We start from the raw sequence: 19762 nt of genomic DNA on the forward strand, positions 1-19762 counted from the left end.
TAGCGTTCTGCCACTGCATCCAGTAATACTCTTTACTTTTTTTTGCCCACTTCTGGTCAGGATACTCTTGGACTTGCAGTGGATTCCACACTAGGGATTGCTGACCTTCCCTTCCCCCACCCCCTCACCACAAAAGTCTTACTACACTGTGACACAAGTTCCACTGGTACCAGCTAGCAAAGGGTTCACTCTTCTTTGCAAGCAACTCCTGTCTCAGACAGGGTGCACACACTGCTTTCACTATAGTTATCCAGGAAGGCTAGCATGTGCTATCTCTACTGAAAACTTGTAATTTATCGATACTCATAATCATTCTGAGATGTGTGTACAGGGAATAGTTAAGGAACAATGTAACTATACTGAAAATTATACCCTTATGGTCTTGGAGTGGAAGTGGTTTACAAGGAGAATATGTTTCAGTGATGGCCGGTTGAAGCAGGAGAGAGTTGTCACCCTTCCCAGGCTAGTCAATTATGTAATACATTGCTTCATTGTCCATAATTGCACCAACCCAGAAAAGTCAATGGAAAACCATCAAAGGCAAACTATAAACACTGAAACCACTTGGCAGTGAAAAGGAACAGTGTGACAGCCTGGGGATCATCCTGTTTGTGAATAAAAACTGAGTATATCACAAGCTGGAGAAAGATATGCTGGATCCACTCACTGAGGAGGTACCTTTGATGAGTAGGGGTGCTTCATAAGAGATTGGATCCCGGCTCTTTGGAGCTAGCAAGTGTTGCAAAAGACTGCACTTTGGGGTGAGAATCGACTCCATTAAATAGTAAAGGTGACTATTAATAAATGTAGGCCCTAGTTCGTGTTTTGTGATGTGTGTAACCATTTGTTTCCATGGCTTACACTTGCTTCTGATTGAATCACTATCCTTTCTTAAACCAGTTTCCTTTTGTTTTACTGTAACTGAACTCAAGTGCTGTTCTTGGTACAGAAGCAGTGATCTAAGGTAAACTGGGGCACACTGCTCCTTTAGGGAAGGAGGCTCTTGGATTTCTGGGGGTATCCAGTGATCAGGGGCTGGTTACCACAGGTGGGCACTTTGAAAGGACTCAAAGGCTGGGGTACATCTCTATACCAGCCCTGCAGGGTAACAGTAGGAGAGTGCTAGAGTGGCTGACGGGCTGGTTGTGTTGGAGAGCTAATGCCTAGCTGGCACAGGCAAGTCTCCCTCATGCGGGAGGTGAGTGGGAACAAGATGATACTTGGCCCTGGGTGCCCTGAGAAGTGCCTCATACACCCAGCTCTTCTTCCTCCCTTGGTTTCTTTTCCTTTTATGTCAGAGGCTGTATATTTTACTCTGTGGTTTCCTTTCTGCCTTCTTCCTTTTTATTTTCTAGATGGCAGGCCATCCCTTCACTTTGTTCTAAAAATCCTTTGTCTGTCTGTCTTGTCATTCTAAGCTCTAAACACTCAGCTAGTTTAGATTATATTGCCATAAACAGCAGCCTAGTGCCCGGGGAGGTAAAAGAACATGCAGGACTCCTATTACTGAACACAGCAGTGAGAGCGTTACTCTTTGTATCTGAGTACAATTCATGTACGCGGGGCAAATTCTGTGGCTTTAATTGAGGAAAACCTTTCACTGATTTCAGTGAATGTTTTGCTTGCTTAAGGACTTCAGAATTTGGCTCTAAACAATATTTCACCATTACAATCAATTGCAGTAACTGAATATTAATTCTAGCATTCTGCATGATGTGGATAAATTATCCTATACCTTTTTGCCCGGATAGTTGAGAAGGAAGTAGCAATATTGCCAAGTTACATGTGTTCATTCTGTTAGTAGAATGTTCAGCGGCTACAGAATGTTAACATTTTGTCGGAGAACAAATGGGTCTGATTCTTATGACACAGGGCCCTCTCGGTGCCAAGGGTGCAGGGGGTGCATAGGGTTTTAAAGGAATTTCCTTGGTCATGTATGCGCATAATAATTTACTAAAGGGTGACATACAAGATTTTCACTGTGAGCCAGTAGCCCACTGGTTGACATAATCACTGCAAAATGCATGTAGTGGTAATATTTAAGGACTTGTGTCTCTATACTGAAAATTGTGTTCTTAAGGTCTTGGATGCTTTCCTATCAACATAGCTTCTGCCTCTTGTGGAGGTGGAATAATTATGCCGATAGAAGAGCGCTCTCCCATTGGCATCGCATGTCTTCACCAGACACACTACAGCGGTGCAGCTGCACCCATGTAGCATGGTAGTATAAACTTGCCTTGAGCCCAGGTTCCAGTTGTAAGGTTACGGTGTCTACAAGACAGAATCTACAGGAAGAAACAAAGCACCAGCAGGTGTCCTGTTTATGAATGAAAACAAAGGATGTGACTTGTATATCTTGGGAAGTAAAGCCCACACTGGGTCCTTCACCTAGGAGACCTGCTGCGCGGATACATTGATATCTATGTAAGCAGGGTCTGAATGAGCTGTCCCCTGACATCCAATGATGAACTGGGGGACAGGGTTTCAGTAGCAGACCATATTTGCATTGACACACTCGCTCTGCCTAGGTATTCAGCAGACAGAGCTGTTTTGCCAAAGTGATCAAGTTTGGCGGGTTTGGGTTACAATTCACTTTCGAATTATCATCCTTATTGTATGAGCAGAACTGTGCTTAGCATGCCCTGATTAAGGGAGCCACCCTAAACTGACACTCACTTGCTAAGCAGGGGCTAGGGATATCGAATCCCAGTGAAAATGAGATGGGGGTGGGATTGGTGTTCCTATCTGATATGGACTCTGCCTAAAGGACAGATTTGACAGAGAGTCCTTTGTTCAGAGAGAGAGTGAGTTGAAAGAGAGTAGACTAGTGATGAGAGGCTAGGCCTTAGACCCAGTGTGGAGACAGTGTTGCAGTGAGGCAGTGAGAGGAGTGTGGAGAGAGCAGAGAGAGAGCTGCTGAGACTCTGAGAGATGCTGAGTTTATGAAGAGCTGGAGAGATGGTGGACTGAGAGTATGCAGAGAGCAGCAAAGTAGCAGTAGCAGCAGCAGAGCTGAGTGGTGGCAAAGATAATAGCAGCAGAGGTGGTAGTGAGTGGCCAGAGGTGGTAGAGATAACAGTAGAGAGGTAGAGATGAACAGTACTGACCACCAGCAGGGAAGGGAGGGGGTGACAGCAGAGGGAAAGCGGCATTTGTTTCCTTTGTTTGGGAATGTTGGGCAAGGGAGGAGGAACAACACAGTGGGGTGGGTGTGTTGGTGGTGTGGTGCTTTTTGGATTGGTTGCTGTGTTTTCCCAAATTAATGCTGGGTTTCCTTTCTTTTTTTATTTTTTTTTTCTCTTTTTACACACACAGGAGAGTTGGAGTTTAGGGAGAAAGCCTCTTATTGGGCGGTGGTTAATTTCTTTCCATGGGGGGGGGGGCGAGAGCTGGTTCTGTTTTGGTTTGGTAAGAGGAACCTCCTGGTATGTTAAACCTTGTCTTTGTTGCAGACTCCACCTGGCAGAAAAGCTACAGCTAAGCCCTGTGGATTAAGCGGAGAGGTGATCTCAGATGGAAGAGGTATTCAGTGAATCTATATGAGGTGAGTCCAGTGGAACAGGAACACAACCACCAGGGGAGGGTGGGGGGGGGGGGGTGGGGGGGTTGCAAATGTGTGTGTGTGAAATAAAGAGAAGATAGGGCCTGTGAGGCTTGGAGGAGTGTGCTTGTGTTGCACGTGGCCAGTGGAGTTGGGGAGCTAACCTCCATCAGGCACGGACAAGGCTTCCTCATGTGAAGCGCAGGTGGAAGTGAGGTGCCTCACAACTGGGGGTAGCCCAGGAAGCATCACAATTCTCCTGTTACAATTATGTTGCTGTAAAAGAGGTGAACAGAATGGAAAATCAGGTCCTGTGCGTTAGCCATAGAAGAGAGCACAGAGGCTGGCATGTCGATTGCCTTGCTCATAAGCAGTCCTTGATACCTGTACAAAGTGTGTGTAAATCATTGCCAAATCACAATTCTCCACAGGGTCTGTGGGAGCATTTTACATCTACTTCACACAATCATCCTATAAAAAAAAAAAATAAGAACTTATTACATTAAAAAAATAGACCTGCTTTTTTTTTGTTGAGGTTGAGATAATTTTTCTCTGAGGATGGGGACCAAAGCTTAAAAACTAAGTTGAAACATTAATTTTCTTTTCAACGTAGATGACAAGGCTACAGAAAAGAAATCACTCAGTTTACCCACTAACAGGAACGTTCTTGTTTTGATGCTCGAAATAATTTTCCACTTTCCACTTTAAGCCAGAATGCAGAGAGAGTGATAGTCAGAGACTGCTGTTTCCCTTGCGTATGGGAGGAGACCGTGAGAATGACAATGATCTGATAATAGCAGATATATTCATAAAATGCATTTACTCTGCATCACTGTGACTTCCTACCAACAATGTTTTAGAGACAGTGAATGTGTTACATTTACACTTTTACTATAAGCGCGAAAGCAGACGTAGTCTCTTTCTCTCCTAACAGCCGAAATGGATGGGAATTTTTGCTACTGACTTCAAGGGGAACAGGATCAGACCCTTGCCTATTCAAAATGAGGTCTTGAGAATATGATAGTTCTTGGCTTATCGAAGTTTAGGTGACAAATGTAATTACAATTCTTCGGTAGTGTGTGAAGTTGAAAGATAGTAGGCAATGGCAGTTCCTCATAAGCAAACAAACTGGGCTTTGCCTACCCTGGATGGAGTTTGAATATTCTCTTTATTGCTATATAGTGGTTTTGAGTACACAATTTTTTTTCAGTTTGGCCTGCGTACTTCTAAATGTCTTCAAATCAGTTATGCTGGTCACAGATGCTTAGTTACACATTTATAAACGAAAGATCTTGCTAGTGCAAGAAGTCAAAAATATATAAGCATTTGAATGTTGTGCTATACAGCAGGGGTGAAATTCCCCTTGACTTCATTATTTTGCCTTAAGTATCTTATGGGACAGATTCTTCTCTCAATTATACTATTTGAGGAAGATACACTTGCATGAAACTGGTTTGAGGAGAATCAGGTCCTATCTGTCAGTCTAAGCACTTTATACTGTGCTCATCACTAGGACACCGGGTCTGTCACAGATTCTGTGATTTTCTGCGACCTCCATGACTTCTGCAGCCGCCAGTGTGGCTGATCTCAGGGCCAGCTACTCGGGCGACACTGGGAACAGCCATACTAGCAGCTACTGGCATGGCCCCGGGGCTAGCCGCAGCATCCGCTGCTCAGGCGGACCTGGGCAGCTGATTTGAGGCACTGCCTGAGCAGTGGTCCTGGGGCAGCCAGAGCATCTGCTGCTCAGCAGTCCCTAGTAGCATTCCTGGGCCCCAGCTCCCCGCCAGAGCAGCACCCTCCTGCCCCCTACCTCAGCAGTGGTCCCAGGGGTGGCCAGAGCAGCTGCTGCTCAGCAGCCCCTGCCAGTTGGTGCCGCTGGCCCCGGGGTGCCCCCCCAATCAGTGGACCCCCTCAGCAGTGGCCTCCCAGGGCATCCCCCACAAGCAGTGCCTCCCCAGCAATGCATGCCCTCCCGCCAAGATTTTGTCAGGGATATTTATAGTAAAAGTCATGGATGGGTCACAGACTGTGAACTTTTGTTTATTGCCCATGACCTGTCCATGACTTTTACTAAAAATACACATGACTAAATAAATTGTAGCCTTTATTCATAACTCTAGTATCTGAGCATGTAGCAATAGTTTGGTGGCCTGGTAGTCAGTGATCCTGAGCACTCACAATTCTTTTTTATTTCAATAGGAGCAGCAGGTGCTCAGCACCTCTGAAAATAAATCTATATGACTATATACTCACCTTTATTTTGTAGGGATTTGTGAATAATTCTGCAGGTAGCTAATATTACTACTAATATGCTTGCAATGCATAGCTGTGTGCAAATCCCCTACATCTACCCCTTAACATACTGCTGAGAAAATGATAGAAACACTTACTTTGTCCACAGGGGATCCAGTTCAGAACACACCACCAGATGTTAAACATAGTGGCATGATGGTATACATGAAGGAAAGTAATTTGACTGTTTTTCTTCCTCAGTACAAAGAAAATAGTGTCCATGAATTCAATTGCTTTGGAAAAATAATACCACCACAACACCTTGGCCACCTGTATGAGCAGGAGAAAGAGGGGGGAAAAAAGGTCTGTTTGTAAAGGGCTACATTCTGCTATCCTTAATCAATCCTTGCTCTAACAAAATTCCCATTGAAGTCATTTTCCCACGGATGAAAGATGGCAGGATTTGGCCATATGTTTCTTATTCCCCAAGTACTCTTAGGGCTAGTCTACACTTACCAGCCAGGTCGACGCGGTGAGTTCGACTTCTCAGAGTTCGAACTATCGCGTCTAATCTGGACGCGATAGTTCGAACTCCGGAAGCGCCGCAGTCGACTCCGGTACTCCACCACTGCAAAAGGCGGTGGCGGAGTCGACCTTGGAGCCGCGGACTTCGATTCCGCGGCGTCTGGACGGGTGAGTAGTTCGAACTAGGGTACTTCGAATTCAGCTACGGTATTCACGTAGCTGAACTTGCGTACCCTAGTTCGACCCCCGCCCTTAGTGTAGACCTGCCCTTAGACCTCTAATCTGTTTTGTACGTAGTGAAGATTTTGTGACAATGCCTTGTGATGTAAACTTCCAAAGCAAGGCTTTCTCATTGCTCTTCATCTGTATCAAAAAGTTACAATAGCCTTTTTCTAGGGGGCTTCACAGGCAGATACGTGAGTGGGGAGAATGTGAAGCATAATGAACTAGTGGGATACTTGAGCAGCAACCGACTTGAGGACTGTTGCTAATGGTGGAATACATTTTCAAACATGATCTGAAAAAAATTAAATGACTAAATATTTTAAATGTGTTGTAATATACAAGTTCTCAAAACAGTAATTAAAGTAGGCAGCCCACATAATCCATTATCAAAGCCCCCTGGACACAGTGGAGCAGATCCTCCATAGGGAGATATGACAATTAATACCAGCACAGAATATGGTAATTTCACAGGACCCTTAATGCAGAGTATTGCAGTGAGATTCATAGATCCTATAAGCCGAGAGGGAGAGAAGAAAATTTAAAGTAGTATCTCCAAGGGAGGAGCAGGAAAAACATCATATGGATGGGAAAATGTGTCTGAGTGACTCTTGCAAAACAAAACGTGGAAAGTCCTAGAAAAGGAGAAGGGGGGCCAAAATGGAGGAATGAAGTAAGTATCAGGATGAAAAGGAAGAATGATTAACTAGATCAGGTGACAAGTATCAGAGGGGTAGCCATGTTAGGCTGGATCTGTAAAAAGCGACAAAGGGTCCTGTGGCACCTTATGGACTAACAGACCTTTTGGAACATAAACTTTCATGGGTGAATACCCATGAGCCTGCATCTGACGAAGTGGGTATTCACCCACGAAAGCTCATGCTCCAATACATCTGTTAGTCTATAAGGTGCCACAGGACACTTTGTGGCTTATATCAGGTGAGCGAGTTCATGGAGAATTTGGAACAATAGAAGGACAAAACTTTGAATTTTAAGGTGTGTAATAGGAGTCAAGGCTAGAGATGAGGTGAAGAGACAAAATCTGGATCCAAGCATTCCCAGTGTTCAGGCTGGTTCAGGCACTAGTTTGACCCAAATTTGCATGGACAATTTCACCATAGGTATTTAATTAAAGGAGTTAGTTTTCCATAGAAAACATTTCCATTTTGTATTGGTATCTGTTCTGATAACTGATGACGATGCAATGCCAGATGAGCCAGAAATAGTGGACATAAACTTTTGTAAAAGCCTTTCCAGAACAAAAATATACCTCTCACATTGTTCTCTACCCTGTACTGGGGAATGAGGACACATCCGACCTGGATCAGCATATACATATCCCACTGTGTAACTGTAGCAGGGTGGCCCCTGCTCCTGCCCTGAGGGGTTTAAAAGTGGCCTGGCAGGGCTTGAGAGCTGCTGCTCTAAAAGCTGGGCTGATTGAGGGAGTGGCTGCAGGTGAGGCCATGCCCCAAACTGAGCCACAGCTGGCCGCTATAAAAGGCCAGGGAGGTCAGCGGCCCAGTCAGTCCCTCTCTCTGCATTCAGAGGGAGAAGGGCCTGGCTGTAGGGAACTGAGATAAGGTACCTAGGGTGAAGCAGGGCTGGGGAAAGGCTGGGGAAGCTCCAGCCTAGAAAGCTCCAGGCTGTGGCCTAGCATAGGGCAACTGCTACTGGGGGTTGCAGAGGGCAGCCCAGGTGTAGGCCAAGGCAGCAGGTCCAAACCCAACTTTGCCTGTGATGAGTAGGCTGATACTGCAGTCTGCCCCAGAGTGTGGGGCTAGACAATGACTGGCAGTAGCCAATACTGAGGCAAGGTGGGGATAGAGGATGGGGGTTCCCCAAGGAGGGGAGACCCAGAGAGAAAGGGGTTACTGCCAGGGGCAGCACCCCATGTGAAAGGGCACCGGGTCCAGGGAGGGACACGGGGGGCCTGAAGACAGGTGGATCACCAGCCTGCAGAGGGCGCTCCAGCGCTGGACTGAGCTAATTCCCGGAGTCACCAGCAGGAGGCGCCGCGGGGGTGAGTCCAACCCATCTACAGTAGCAAACAGAAATAAGATCATTTTTTAAAAATCCTAATGCTAAAATATAAACAGGCCAGTGATGCAAGGGAATTGCACCAAAGCCTATGAAGAAATAGACCACAACATCTTTTAGTTGCTGTTTCTGCCTCACCCGGATATCAGCTTCTCCTGCGCTGACAAGGTTCTGACACTGTAAGTTATAGCCTCCTTCCCAACTGGAGAGCATAAGCTGGAACAAAACACACACAGAAAAATCACTCAACAAAAGTATTCATTCATATTCCTCTGTGCTTCCGCTCAGCGTTGCAGTAGAAATGGCACAGAATTTGGGCCACTGCCGATTCATCCCACGAACAGATGCTATGAAAATAGTCTATTTGTATATATTAGAATAGGGTTCAGTTCTGGAATTAAAAGGTTAGACGGTGGTGATGGAAATATACAATGCAATAAACCCTGCCTTTCTCATTTTGCTGGACTTGAAACTTCAAACCTATCATAGATAGGTTGTCATCTCTAACATTGCTTCTCAACCTACAGCTCTTTAGGAAGTCATGTGCATTTTTTGTAGAAAGCCTATGTTTTGAGTAGAGCTGTTCCATCTGACGCATGCAGGGCAGCAGGAGAAGTGCTAAACAGATTATTGGTGCAGCCAATATCTTACACTTTGTTTGGATGAACAGGGAATTTGGGCTTGGGGAAGAGGGAGAGAATACATGTTTTCCCATATCATTCTTCTCCTGGGAGAGAGAGAGAGATGAGTATATATTGTACTGAATTAAGTGACAAAGAGTCTTAAAATAATTTCATAGGAGTATCCTGATGCTGCATTAAAGTGTCACATAAATATGTGATGTTAACACCATGCAACACTACAAAACAAATGTAGCAATGCAAAGGGTGTCGCTGTGATTATTTTGTGGGTCTCTGGAAGTCCACACATGGGGGGAAGGTGAGCACAGCTCCTCCAGAAACTAAGACCAATGTGGGTGAGTAGACAAATCCACTCAGGTTGTAACACCTCCAGGGAGGTACAGCCACTTGGAGAGGCTTGCATGTACTGGTTCAAACTGGATTATCCAGAGACTATATCAAACAAAGGACTTTTGGATAAACAGCCTGAATTTAAACTGATTTAAGGCCTTCTTTCTGTTCCAGAAAATGGTCAGAACCACCTGTCCAAAGGAGGGAGTCCAATTATTGTGGAAGGATTAGAAGGCCTGTCACTGACCAGAACCCTTGTTAGATTTGGAGGAGTGATCTCTGGTAAGCTTATTAGCATGCATGTAGGGTCTTCTATTCTTACTTCATTTGCTCTGTAAAACTTTCATCTTAAGAATAAATGTACTTGTGTGGTAATTTATAACCGTGGGCAACTGTGCTGTTTATAGCCTCTGAGGAGAGAGCATGGTGCAGACACGCACGTCTGTTTAGGTGGTTTGGCTTGCGGGGGAACTCGCAGTGTAGGCAAGGAACTGTGCAGACTGGAAAAATCTTGCTCAGTGGGGAATGAGTCTAGGGTCTGAATCCAAGAGAGGTGATGACTGAGGAGCCAGGAACCTAGAGTGGGTGTCCTTACTCCCTGCAGAGGGGGGATACCGGTGTGGTTGCCCTAACTTGTGACATAAACTACAAAATCTGGCCCTTGGAGGAGGGATGGAAAGATGAGGGAAAAAACAGTAGCTTGTCTCCTAAAGGACTGTTTTTCTTCTTTCTGAAGAGCAAACTGAGGTAAAGTCTGTGTCTTGATGCATGTTGCCATTTACTGAAGGTCATTTCTGCCTTTGATCACCTTTTAGGTGCTGTTCAAAAAACACCGTTCCTGAACCCTAGTATAGGGTGACCAGATGTTAAGGGGAAAATATTGGGAACGCCGTGGGGGGGGGGCGGCGTTTGTGTTTTGTTTACACTCATCCCTCCAGGAGTTCGGCGGCAATTCGGCGGAGAGCCCTTCAGTCGCAGACAGTCTTGGTGGTATTTTGGCGGTGGCTAATAAACCTTGCCGCCAAAGACAGAAGCACCCACTGCCGAAATACCGCTGAAGACAGTCCACGACTGAAGGACTCTCTGCCGAATTGCCGCCAAAGACCTGGAAACAAAATATTGGGACAAATGGCATCCCGACTGTACTCTGGTCGGCACGCGGGACAAAGTCCTCAAAATCGGGACAGTCCCGATTTTATCAAGATGTCTGGTTGCCCTACTTTAGTAGGTAGTGCAATGACACGAACTGCTGAGTACTGTATTGACTTTTGCTGCCACACCTGATGTTGATATGCCCCATGAGAAACACTGCAATCATTGAGTAGAGGATCTCTTTCCCCACCACAGGAGGCTTAAGACAATGTTTCCTAAAGTGTGTATACATAAAAGTGAATCATACTTACTAAATAGAAATACATATACTGTGCAGCAAACCTACAGTATTTCATGGTTTACAAATTAGTTTGCCATTGAAGTTTAAATAGCTATTCTATCTACAACCTGATGGTTGTCTGTCTGTGGATGAAATCATTGCTATTCCCATTGGACATTCAAGCAACTGTGATGTAATGTCTTATTCAATCAATATGCAATGAAACAAAATATCTCAACCTTTTAGCTGTACTGTTCCATAAGGTTCAGTCAGAACAGATCTTTGTAAGGATGGTGAGAATGGGTTACTTAATATCCTTCTATAAAGAGTTGTTTGTTTTTGAAAATGTCCTTTTATACTGTTTGTTTTATCATAACACACCCATTTTCTAGTGAGAGAATGAGCCCCTTGGGTTTATGTACTTACAGGGGTTTTAAAAAAATACTGGTAACAATAAGAAAAAAAGAGACTTCTTAATTCTCTGGCAAACCATTCATTTACATTTCTTGGCTCTTCAGGCCAGTGTTCTGTATGCTGCTGCTTATCCCTGAAGTAGAATAGGTGAAGACCCAAGTTCTTCTACAAGTTACTGTTATTTCCAGTACAGAACTGTAAAAATCCCTAACTGAAGAAAACAAACCTTAGACCTTACACTACATTCACCTTCTATCTGAGAATCTATGAGGTTCACAACAGCTCCAGAAGGCAGATTATGAAATAGACCAAAAGGGAGATTATTACTTTGTTTTTCAGAGGTGGCAATGAAATATTTTGGCTTAGAATATATGGAAATATCTTTCTTTAGTGGCAGGACCCATCAGTTTAGCAGCTTGCTACTTTTTCCCAACTAAAGCATTTCTGCCTTAGCTCAAGTGGTAGAGGTTTGTCCTCCTTAAGCCACAGGTTTAATCCTCATTGTCAGCTGTGTCTGTGGTCACAGATATGAGGTACCCTGACTCCCTGCAGGTCCCATTGATTTCCCCTCTGAAAATCAGTCCACAAATGACTTGTCTATGGCCGCAGGGAAGTCTGTGGCAGAGCTTGGAATGGAGCTCAAATTGATTGACTTAGCCACAAGCAAGCCCATCTTCTCATCTGAAAAAGCTAAAAGCACTTTTTACTGCTTTGGTTCAAGAAAACTGAGCTTTTAAATCTCTTCAGGATACTCTCAGCTGTCTTAGTCCCCACTTTTAGGATATTTTATTTTAAGGAGAGAGAATGGTTTTCTAAAATATTATAAAATGTATTGAAATATCTCAATCCATAATGTGTCAGTGAAACCAGAGTGTCCCCTGCTCCTCCAACACCATTTTTATTTAAATAAAGCCTCCAGCAGAGTTTGCAAACCATGCAGTGCCACCTTATGCTTTGGCTGTGAAACTCCAAGAGGGGAACGGATCCAGTCGCATCGTTCAAACTGAATGAAGTTCAAATGTAAACCGGTGCCATTAATGGTGAAAATTTAAATTAGAATGGTTTCAGAACTTTCAGTTTTAATATATCTAAAGCACTGGCAAATAGAATAGGACATGTTTTTTATAAATACAAATAAAAAGAAGTCTGGCGCTGTCACTTTAATTTTTAAAATATCAGGTGCCTACAGCCAAAACAAGCCTTAGAGCATCTGCTGTGCTGCAAGGATGGGTGTTAGACATGGATTTATGAAGTGATAATAATTAAATACTTTTCCAAGTCAGTATTGTGTCTTTTTTTAAAAAGGGGGCGGGGGGAGAAGATTTTTTCCCCCTTCCTTTAGAACAGTCCAAATACCACTGGTCTTGTTTACAATGTGTGCTACAGGTCACTAAAATGGGCAGAATGGGACCATTGCCTAGAATATTCAACTGAAGAACTTTTTGCAAATGCCTGGTGCAGCTGAGGTCACACAACATGCTCTGCCAAAAAGCTTCAGTTCCCATTTCTTGCATTCTACCATGTACCTCCAGGATTTGTGTTCTCTGGCCTGTGTGTACTCACTTCCTCTCCCGTGGAAGAGAGGGTGGAAAATGACCCCCAGATCTGAACAGATTTATTCCACCTGTGGCTTTGTGTTTTCCCCGTAAAGTGGAGGGGCTGGCGGCACTGTAGAAAAAGCAGGGGTATTTTCAGCAAGGCTCTGATTGGGCCATGATCTGTGGGAAAACTAATACCAGTAAAAGACCTTTGACCCACCCTCTACTGCAGCATTCCTCTCTCCCAGCACAGCACTCTGCCCTGGCATGCTGCTCTCCACCATCTTCCTGATCCCACCCCCTCCTGGATTTTGTGCTAAACAGTACAGGGGGAGTTGCAATACAAAATGCATTTTAAATTAGAGTCCTCTGAACAGAGAATTTACTGCACTGAATGGGGGTTCCCTAACTTACCAATTGTCCCCCCTCTACACATCACCTTGAACATGCAGAGCTGAGCTCCCATGTTGCATTTGGCAGAGGCAATTACTTGGTGGGGGTGAGATGCTAGTGCCTAGTTTGCTTTTCTGTCCAGCCTCTCTCAATGCCCTTCCTAACAGTTTCCCATAGCTTTGCCTTTCTCTGCAAAGCAGAGGGGAGCATAGGAGCCTGAATGGGTACTTCCTTGCCTATACAAAAAACAGAAGTCTTACCGACAAGCTTTCTTGGATTAGCTGATTAATCATTACCTTGTCATTTCAGACATGCTGGAAGAACCTCAGTTTGTCATCTTGCCCTTGACTGGCAACAGGTACAGGACTGGAGTAATAGGATCTCATTTGAACAAAGCATTTTGAGTAGGATATGGCTTTACTGAGGGTGACATCAGGCGTTCCAGTAAGGAATGTATTCGGCTGGGTCAAATAAATGCAAGCAGCTTTGCTAAAAGCTTCAACCACTAATATTGCTAATGAAAAGAAGAAGGAAGGAAGTATTGCTATTGCTCATAATTTCTTGTTTTTCTATGTGCCTCCCTTCCCCAGCTCCTGAAATAGTGGGATCTTGCAACTAGAGTCAGAGGGTGGCACACCTGGATCCAGTTGCAAGATTTGGCCGAAAGGTAGAAGATATAGCTTCAATGGGAAGGAAGCTCCTACTGCTTCTTACATCCTCCCCCCCGCCCTCAGTTCTTCTGCTACTTCTCACAATTGATCTATGCAGCCTCTATGCAGTTTTTTCATCAGCAGATCTTTTTATGTCTTTTTGGTAATGCCTGTGCAGCTAACTCTTGTGACTTTTATCATGAATCTTGCATTATTTGAGGTTTACTTCATAGAATATCAGGGTTGGAAGGGACCTCAGGAGGTCATCTAGTCCAACCCCCTGCTCAAAGCAGGACCAAACCCAACTAAATCATCCCAGCCAGGGCTTTGTCAAGCCTGACCTTAAAAACCTCTAAAGAAGGAGATTCCACCACCTCCCTAGGTAACCCATTCCAGTGCTTCAACACCCTCCTAGTGAAAACGTTTTTCCTAATATCCAACCTAAACCTCCCCCACTGCAACTTGAGACCATTACTCCTTGTTCTGTTATCTGCTACCACTGAGAACAGTCTAGATCCATCCTCTTTGGAATCCCCCTTAGGGTAGTTGAAAGCCGCTATCAAATCCCCCCCTCATTCTTCTCTTCTGCAGACTAAATAATCCCAGTTCCCTCAGCCCGTTCTCATAAATCAAGTGCTTCAGCTCCCTAATCATTTTTGTTGCCCTCTGCTGGACTCTCTCCAATTTTTCCACATCCTTCTTGTAGTGTGGGGCCCAAAACTGGACACAGTACTCCAGATGAGGCCTCACCAATGCCGAATAGAGCGGAATGATCGTGTCCCTTGATCTGCTGGTAATACTTCTACTTATACAGCCCAAAATGCCGTTAGCCTTCTTGATAACAAGGGCACACGGTTGACTCATATCCAGCTTCTCATCCACTGTAACCCCTAGGTCCTATTCTGCAGAATTGTTGCCTAGGCATTCGGTCCCTAGTCTGTAGTAGGAATGAAGAATCCTATGCACTAAGTGCGGGACTCTTGTCCTTGTTGAACCTCATCAGATTTCTTTTGGCCCAATACTCTAATTTGTCTAGGTTGCTCTGTATCCGATCCCTACCCTCCAGTGTATCTACCACTACTCCCAGTTTAGTGTCATCGGCAAACTTGCTGAGGGTGCAGTCCGCGCCATCCTCCAGATCATTAATGAAGATATTGAACAAAACCGGCTCCAGGACTGATCCTTGGGGCACTCCGCTTGATATCGGCTGCCAACTAGACATGGAGCCATTGATCCCCAGCACCTGGAGACAAGTGAGAATGTGACAATCTCAGCTTTTGTCAAATAAAAAAAAGTAAAAGTAAATTTCTAGCCCTGTTGATGGTAGAGAAAATCTTGAAAATGTGACTCTAGTGGCTCAGAAACCAGTAGGGAAAGACAAAGAACCCAACTGTTAATTTAAAAAAAAAATCTTCTGATTGTTTGGGACCTAACTCATGATTTTTGAACTTTTGGCATTGATGCTGTGATTCCTCACAGTTCCTAGAAGGCAAAGAGAAAGAGGGCCCTATCTCTTACTGGGCTCAGATTCAAAAACCTCTTTAATATTCTGCACTATGCAGTAAGATTGTCATTCTTCATGTTCTCAGGGGCTTTTAGTTGCTCTTACTGTTCATTCTTGCAGAATTCCCTATATTATCAGTTTTCTAGATTAGTGGTTCTCAACCAGGGGTATGCATACCCCTGGGGGTATGTAGAGGCCTTCCAGGGGGTACATCAACTCATCTTGATATTTGCCTAGTGTTACAACAGGTTACACAAAAGGCACTAGCAAAGTCAGTACAAACTAAAATGTCATACAGACAAAATGAAAGCAATTTTTCAGTAATAGTGTGCTGTGATGCCTTTGTATTTTTATGTCCAATTTTGTAAGCAAGTAGTCTTTAAGTGAGGTGAAACTTGGTATGCAAAACAAATCAGACTCCTGAAAGCGGCACAGTAGTCTGGAAAGGTTGAGAACCCCTGTTCTAGATCATATCTTGCTCTTGTGTCTCCAGCTGCTTGGTTCTGGCCTAAAGTTTCATTATTAGCATCACCAAACAATCTCCACACCCCCAAGTCCAATTTCAGCTGCACTGTCCCTGTCACCTAGGTCAGCCTTTTTTAATAGCCAGCAGCTTGGAGTGAAAATTGGTTGTGAGTGCCTTAATCTCTATTTAAAACTTTCATTTCAGCTTGGTAGCAGTGATGATCTCTTCATTCTCTTCTTTAGGTGGCCTAGCTACCATCTTGTCTCCTTCAGGGAATGGACAAGAAGTCTCCTCAGCTATGGAATGTCAATCTGCTTTGTGACATAGTTTTTAAGCCTGGGACTCCTTTTGGGGAGTACCTAATAGATCCTTTCTGGATCTTTTTAAAGTTTGGATGGCATGTATGGGGGTGAGAGGGATGCGGGCTGGATCTGCACCTGCCCACGCAGAGTAGGGGGTTCAATTAACCCTCCCACCCAGCTGCTGTTTTATATTTATTTGACTGATCTTATGTGCCTCACATTAATGTTACTACTTTATCTGTATTACCGTAGCAGCCAGAGTCTCCCATCAAAGTAGGTGCCCCAGAATGCTGTTCAAGCACCTACGAGGAGCAGTCCCTGCCCTGAAAAGCTTTCAGGTAATGTCAGACACACAGACATTGTGGGAAAGTGGAAGATGTGCTAAGGAAGTAAAAGTTTTCCCCCAAATGTAATAATTGTCTGTCTGTGTCTGTCTCTCTCTCTCTAGGAAATACTCCTTAAAATGTTCCGCTTTTGTGGCAGTCTCTCCCCCTGAAAATAATGGTCATGTCTTATTATTTGGTTTCTTTTAGATAAAGGGTCACTTGGGCGGGGGAAGATTCACACTGGCACATGAACATAATACTAAACCATTCTGCTTAACTACAACATCCTGATCAGTGGTACATTTTTCATTTATCACTGCAGCTCAATATTCTGATTAATAGGCTTCTACTGTAATACAAACATATATACATCTTTACTCAAAAACTCAACTATAAGGAGACTGGGACCAAGCTCACAGTGACAGCTCTGGTACAGAAATCTTACTCCTGCGTGTTTTAAAAGAGTAATTGTGTTGTTACAGTTTGAAGTTGTCTGTCAGTGCAGACACACTGTTGAGGCAGGTTAAGCAGTGGTGAGCTGGAGCGGGTTCCCACCAGTTCCCAAGAACCGGTTGCTAAAATTAGACCACCGTGGAGAACCGGTTGTTAAAGGGCCAGAGGGTGGGCAAAGAACTCCGGACTGTGGGCTGGACCATCCTGTTGCTCCCAGGATCCCCAGCTGGGGAGGCTGAGGTTCCTCTGGCCCCTCCCCCGTTTCCCCCCCAGCTGCAGTGTGGCCAGCTGGCACCAGCTGGGCGGCTCAGCTGAGCTCCTGAGTTGTCCTGCTGCTTTGAGCTGCAGGCAAGGTAAGGGGGGGCTGCAAGCTCCAGGGCCGCTGGCAGGGGGGCAATTTTCCCCAGGCCCTGCAGGGGCCCCCAGTCCCATGAGTATGTCTTCCCCCTGCCCTGGCCCCTCCCCCGCTTCCCCCTTAAATCAGAACTTTTTATAGGGAACCGGTTAAGATTTTGGCAGCTCATCACTGAGGTAAAGCCATGCCGGAGCCTGATGCTGAAATCTCTCCACTGGCTGAATGCTAGAGTAAGCAACAAAAGTAACTATTGGAGTTTAATACATCATCAGATCCCCCTTGATGGGATTACAGACACATAATCACAACTTTCTCATGCATTATCCTATAATGCTAGATTAGAAGAGAGAATCACATGTTAATTACTGAACTACAATACTGCTGACTTTTATATGGACTTTTTTAACACTAGATTTCTGGACCAGAACAGTTGCTTTTAGCTGTGTGGGTAAGCAGTGGAACACCTTGCAAACCTCCCATGCGTGGCTTCCTAAACACATGTCCAACAGCCACAGGTGGTTTCCCCTGGCCCAGAACATAAGGAGAGGAGAGAGGCATTGCATCCAAGCATAATAATTACTAGGCCTCCCACCAGATGGATTCCCCATTGACTACTGACTCCAGATTCCATCTCCAGCACAATCTTTCTTGTTTTTCTTGCTACAGCCCCTCTAAAAACCCAGACTCCTGCAGCATGTTCTCAGCTGTGACTATGAGCTAGGACAGATGTTGGACTTGGTATTTACACTGGGGACAAAAAGAAGTCTCAATTAGTTTTATTAAAGATGTTAACACCATCCGGCTTCCTCTGACAAGGAGCATTATGCATTTTTATATATATTTTACTTTTTAAAAAAAGTCATGGGGGGGGGGGAGAAGAGTACTGGGGAAGGTGAACAGGGACAGAGAGAAAAAAGGGTGAGCAGGAGAGGGGATAGGGAGAAACAGAAAGCAGAGAAGGAGAAAAGAGAAGGGAGTCTGGGAAGAAGGGGGTGAGAAAAGAAAGCAAAAGGGGATGGGGAGGGGGAAGAGAAGCAGATAGAACAAAAGGGAAAGAGAAGAATAGGAAAATAGAGAAGCAGGGAGACAAGAAACCCTCCCTGCCAGAAGTAGCAGCTCATGTCAGTTATCAAGAGGAAGTGCTGCTGCCAAATAGTTTGACCCAAATGATGGGATCTGTTGAGGTCTTGCAGGTGAAGAGAGACATGACTCTAATGAATATATCTGTGACTGTTCATTGAACCAAGTGGACACTGTTGTTTTTCCCTGGAGTTTTAGCTCCCCCAGGCTGAGCTAGCTGGTGTCACCACACTGTCTCTTAACTCCAGGTCTGGATTAAGCAGTCACAGAAGATTGCTATCTATACAATTGGATCTAGCAGATCAGGTCTGAATTACCTCAGTAGGAGTACACAGGGTCTCCAGGGGATTCATACTCTGGTTGCTAGCCAGGGCTAAAGCTTGTGGTGCTGCATCATGTTACCATGCTAGCTAGATTAAAGCTAGAAGGGGTACGTCTACCCCTGCTACAGCCACACTGTATGCAGACCTACCATAAGGTAGGAAAGTGGCAGCTGTACGCACGCTGGCTCTATGGTGAGGAAAAACCTCTGTTTTACTTGTCTTCTGAACAGTAGTTTCTCATATTGGTTGTAAATACTTTTTAAAAAAATTACAGGTTTTTTTTGTGGCTCTTGAACAAAGAGAGCTCAGAGGGTACAGCCATCGGTTGATCAAAAACGACGGGAAAAATAGTTCAAAATGAGATATGTATTGTTCAACATTAATCAACACTCTTATGAGCAGCGCCTGTATACAGGGGCCTGAGATTGACTGGGCTTGGAGACTGAACTACTTGAGACGTAGCCTCATCAGGAAGAGATTGAGACATGCTGGTGGGGCATGGAGGGACGCTTTCAGTTTACTAACACGCCTCTTCGGTAGATAAACAGGGAAAAGACCTTTTAATCCCTCTTTTGTGATTAATGCCTGAACAAAAAATGTATTTTAAGGTCTTGGATATGCTTTCTGGGTGCAGAATTTACTTGTACAACACCCGTGGACTTGTGTAGTAAAATCCCTACATGTCTAGATGAAAATTTACCCTATGGTATCCATTGAAGTGTGTCTATGTAGGTTGCCTATTTTTAGATGAGTCTCAAAGAATCACAGTATAATCCAAGGTTTTACAGCGGCAGCCGAGAAGCAGTGCAGCGAGTACTTAAAGATTGCTGCTCATGTGTTCTGAAGACCTCAAATACTCTATTGTCAGGACAGCTGTAAAGTGTCTAGGGAAGCAACATAGTGGTTCAGCCTGGGCTTGGGGGACAGGGATTCCTGACTTCTGATCCCAGCACTGCCACTCACTGATTGGCCTTGAGATGTCGCATAACCTTGCTTTACCTCAGTTTCCCCACATTTAAAATGGGTTAATATTGCCTTAACTAAAACGGGGG

General features: G+C 44.6%; 1 protein-coding gene across 1 annotated transcript in view; it reads right to left on the bottom strand.

Annotated features, from left to right (window-relative positions):
• The window catches only part of ELOVL2 (ELOVL fatty acid elongase 2), a 91935-nt gene that overhangs the window by 13659 nt on the left and 58514 nt on the right, over positions 1-19762 (bottom strand). Inside the window, exons 4-5 of the mRNA XM_039526646.1 lie at positions 8702-8779; positions 5935-6106 (exon numbers count right to left, since the gene is read on the bottom strand). Coding sequence (XP_039382580.1) covers positions 5935-6106; positions 8702-8779 — 250 coding nt within the window. The remainder of the gene's footprint in view (positions 1-5934; positions 6107-8701; positions 8780-19762) is intronic.

Source organism: Mauremys reevesii, linkage group 2, assembly GCF_016161935.1.
Source record: "Mauremys reevesii isolate NIE-2019 linkage group 2, ASM1616193v1, whole genome shotgun sequence".
In the NCBI taxonomy this organism is placed as follows: Eukaryota; Metazoa; Chordata; order Testudines; family Geoemydidae; genus Mauremys; species Mauremys reevesii.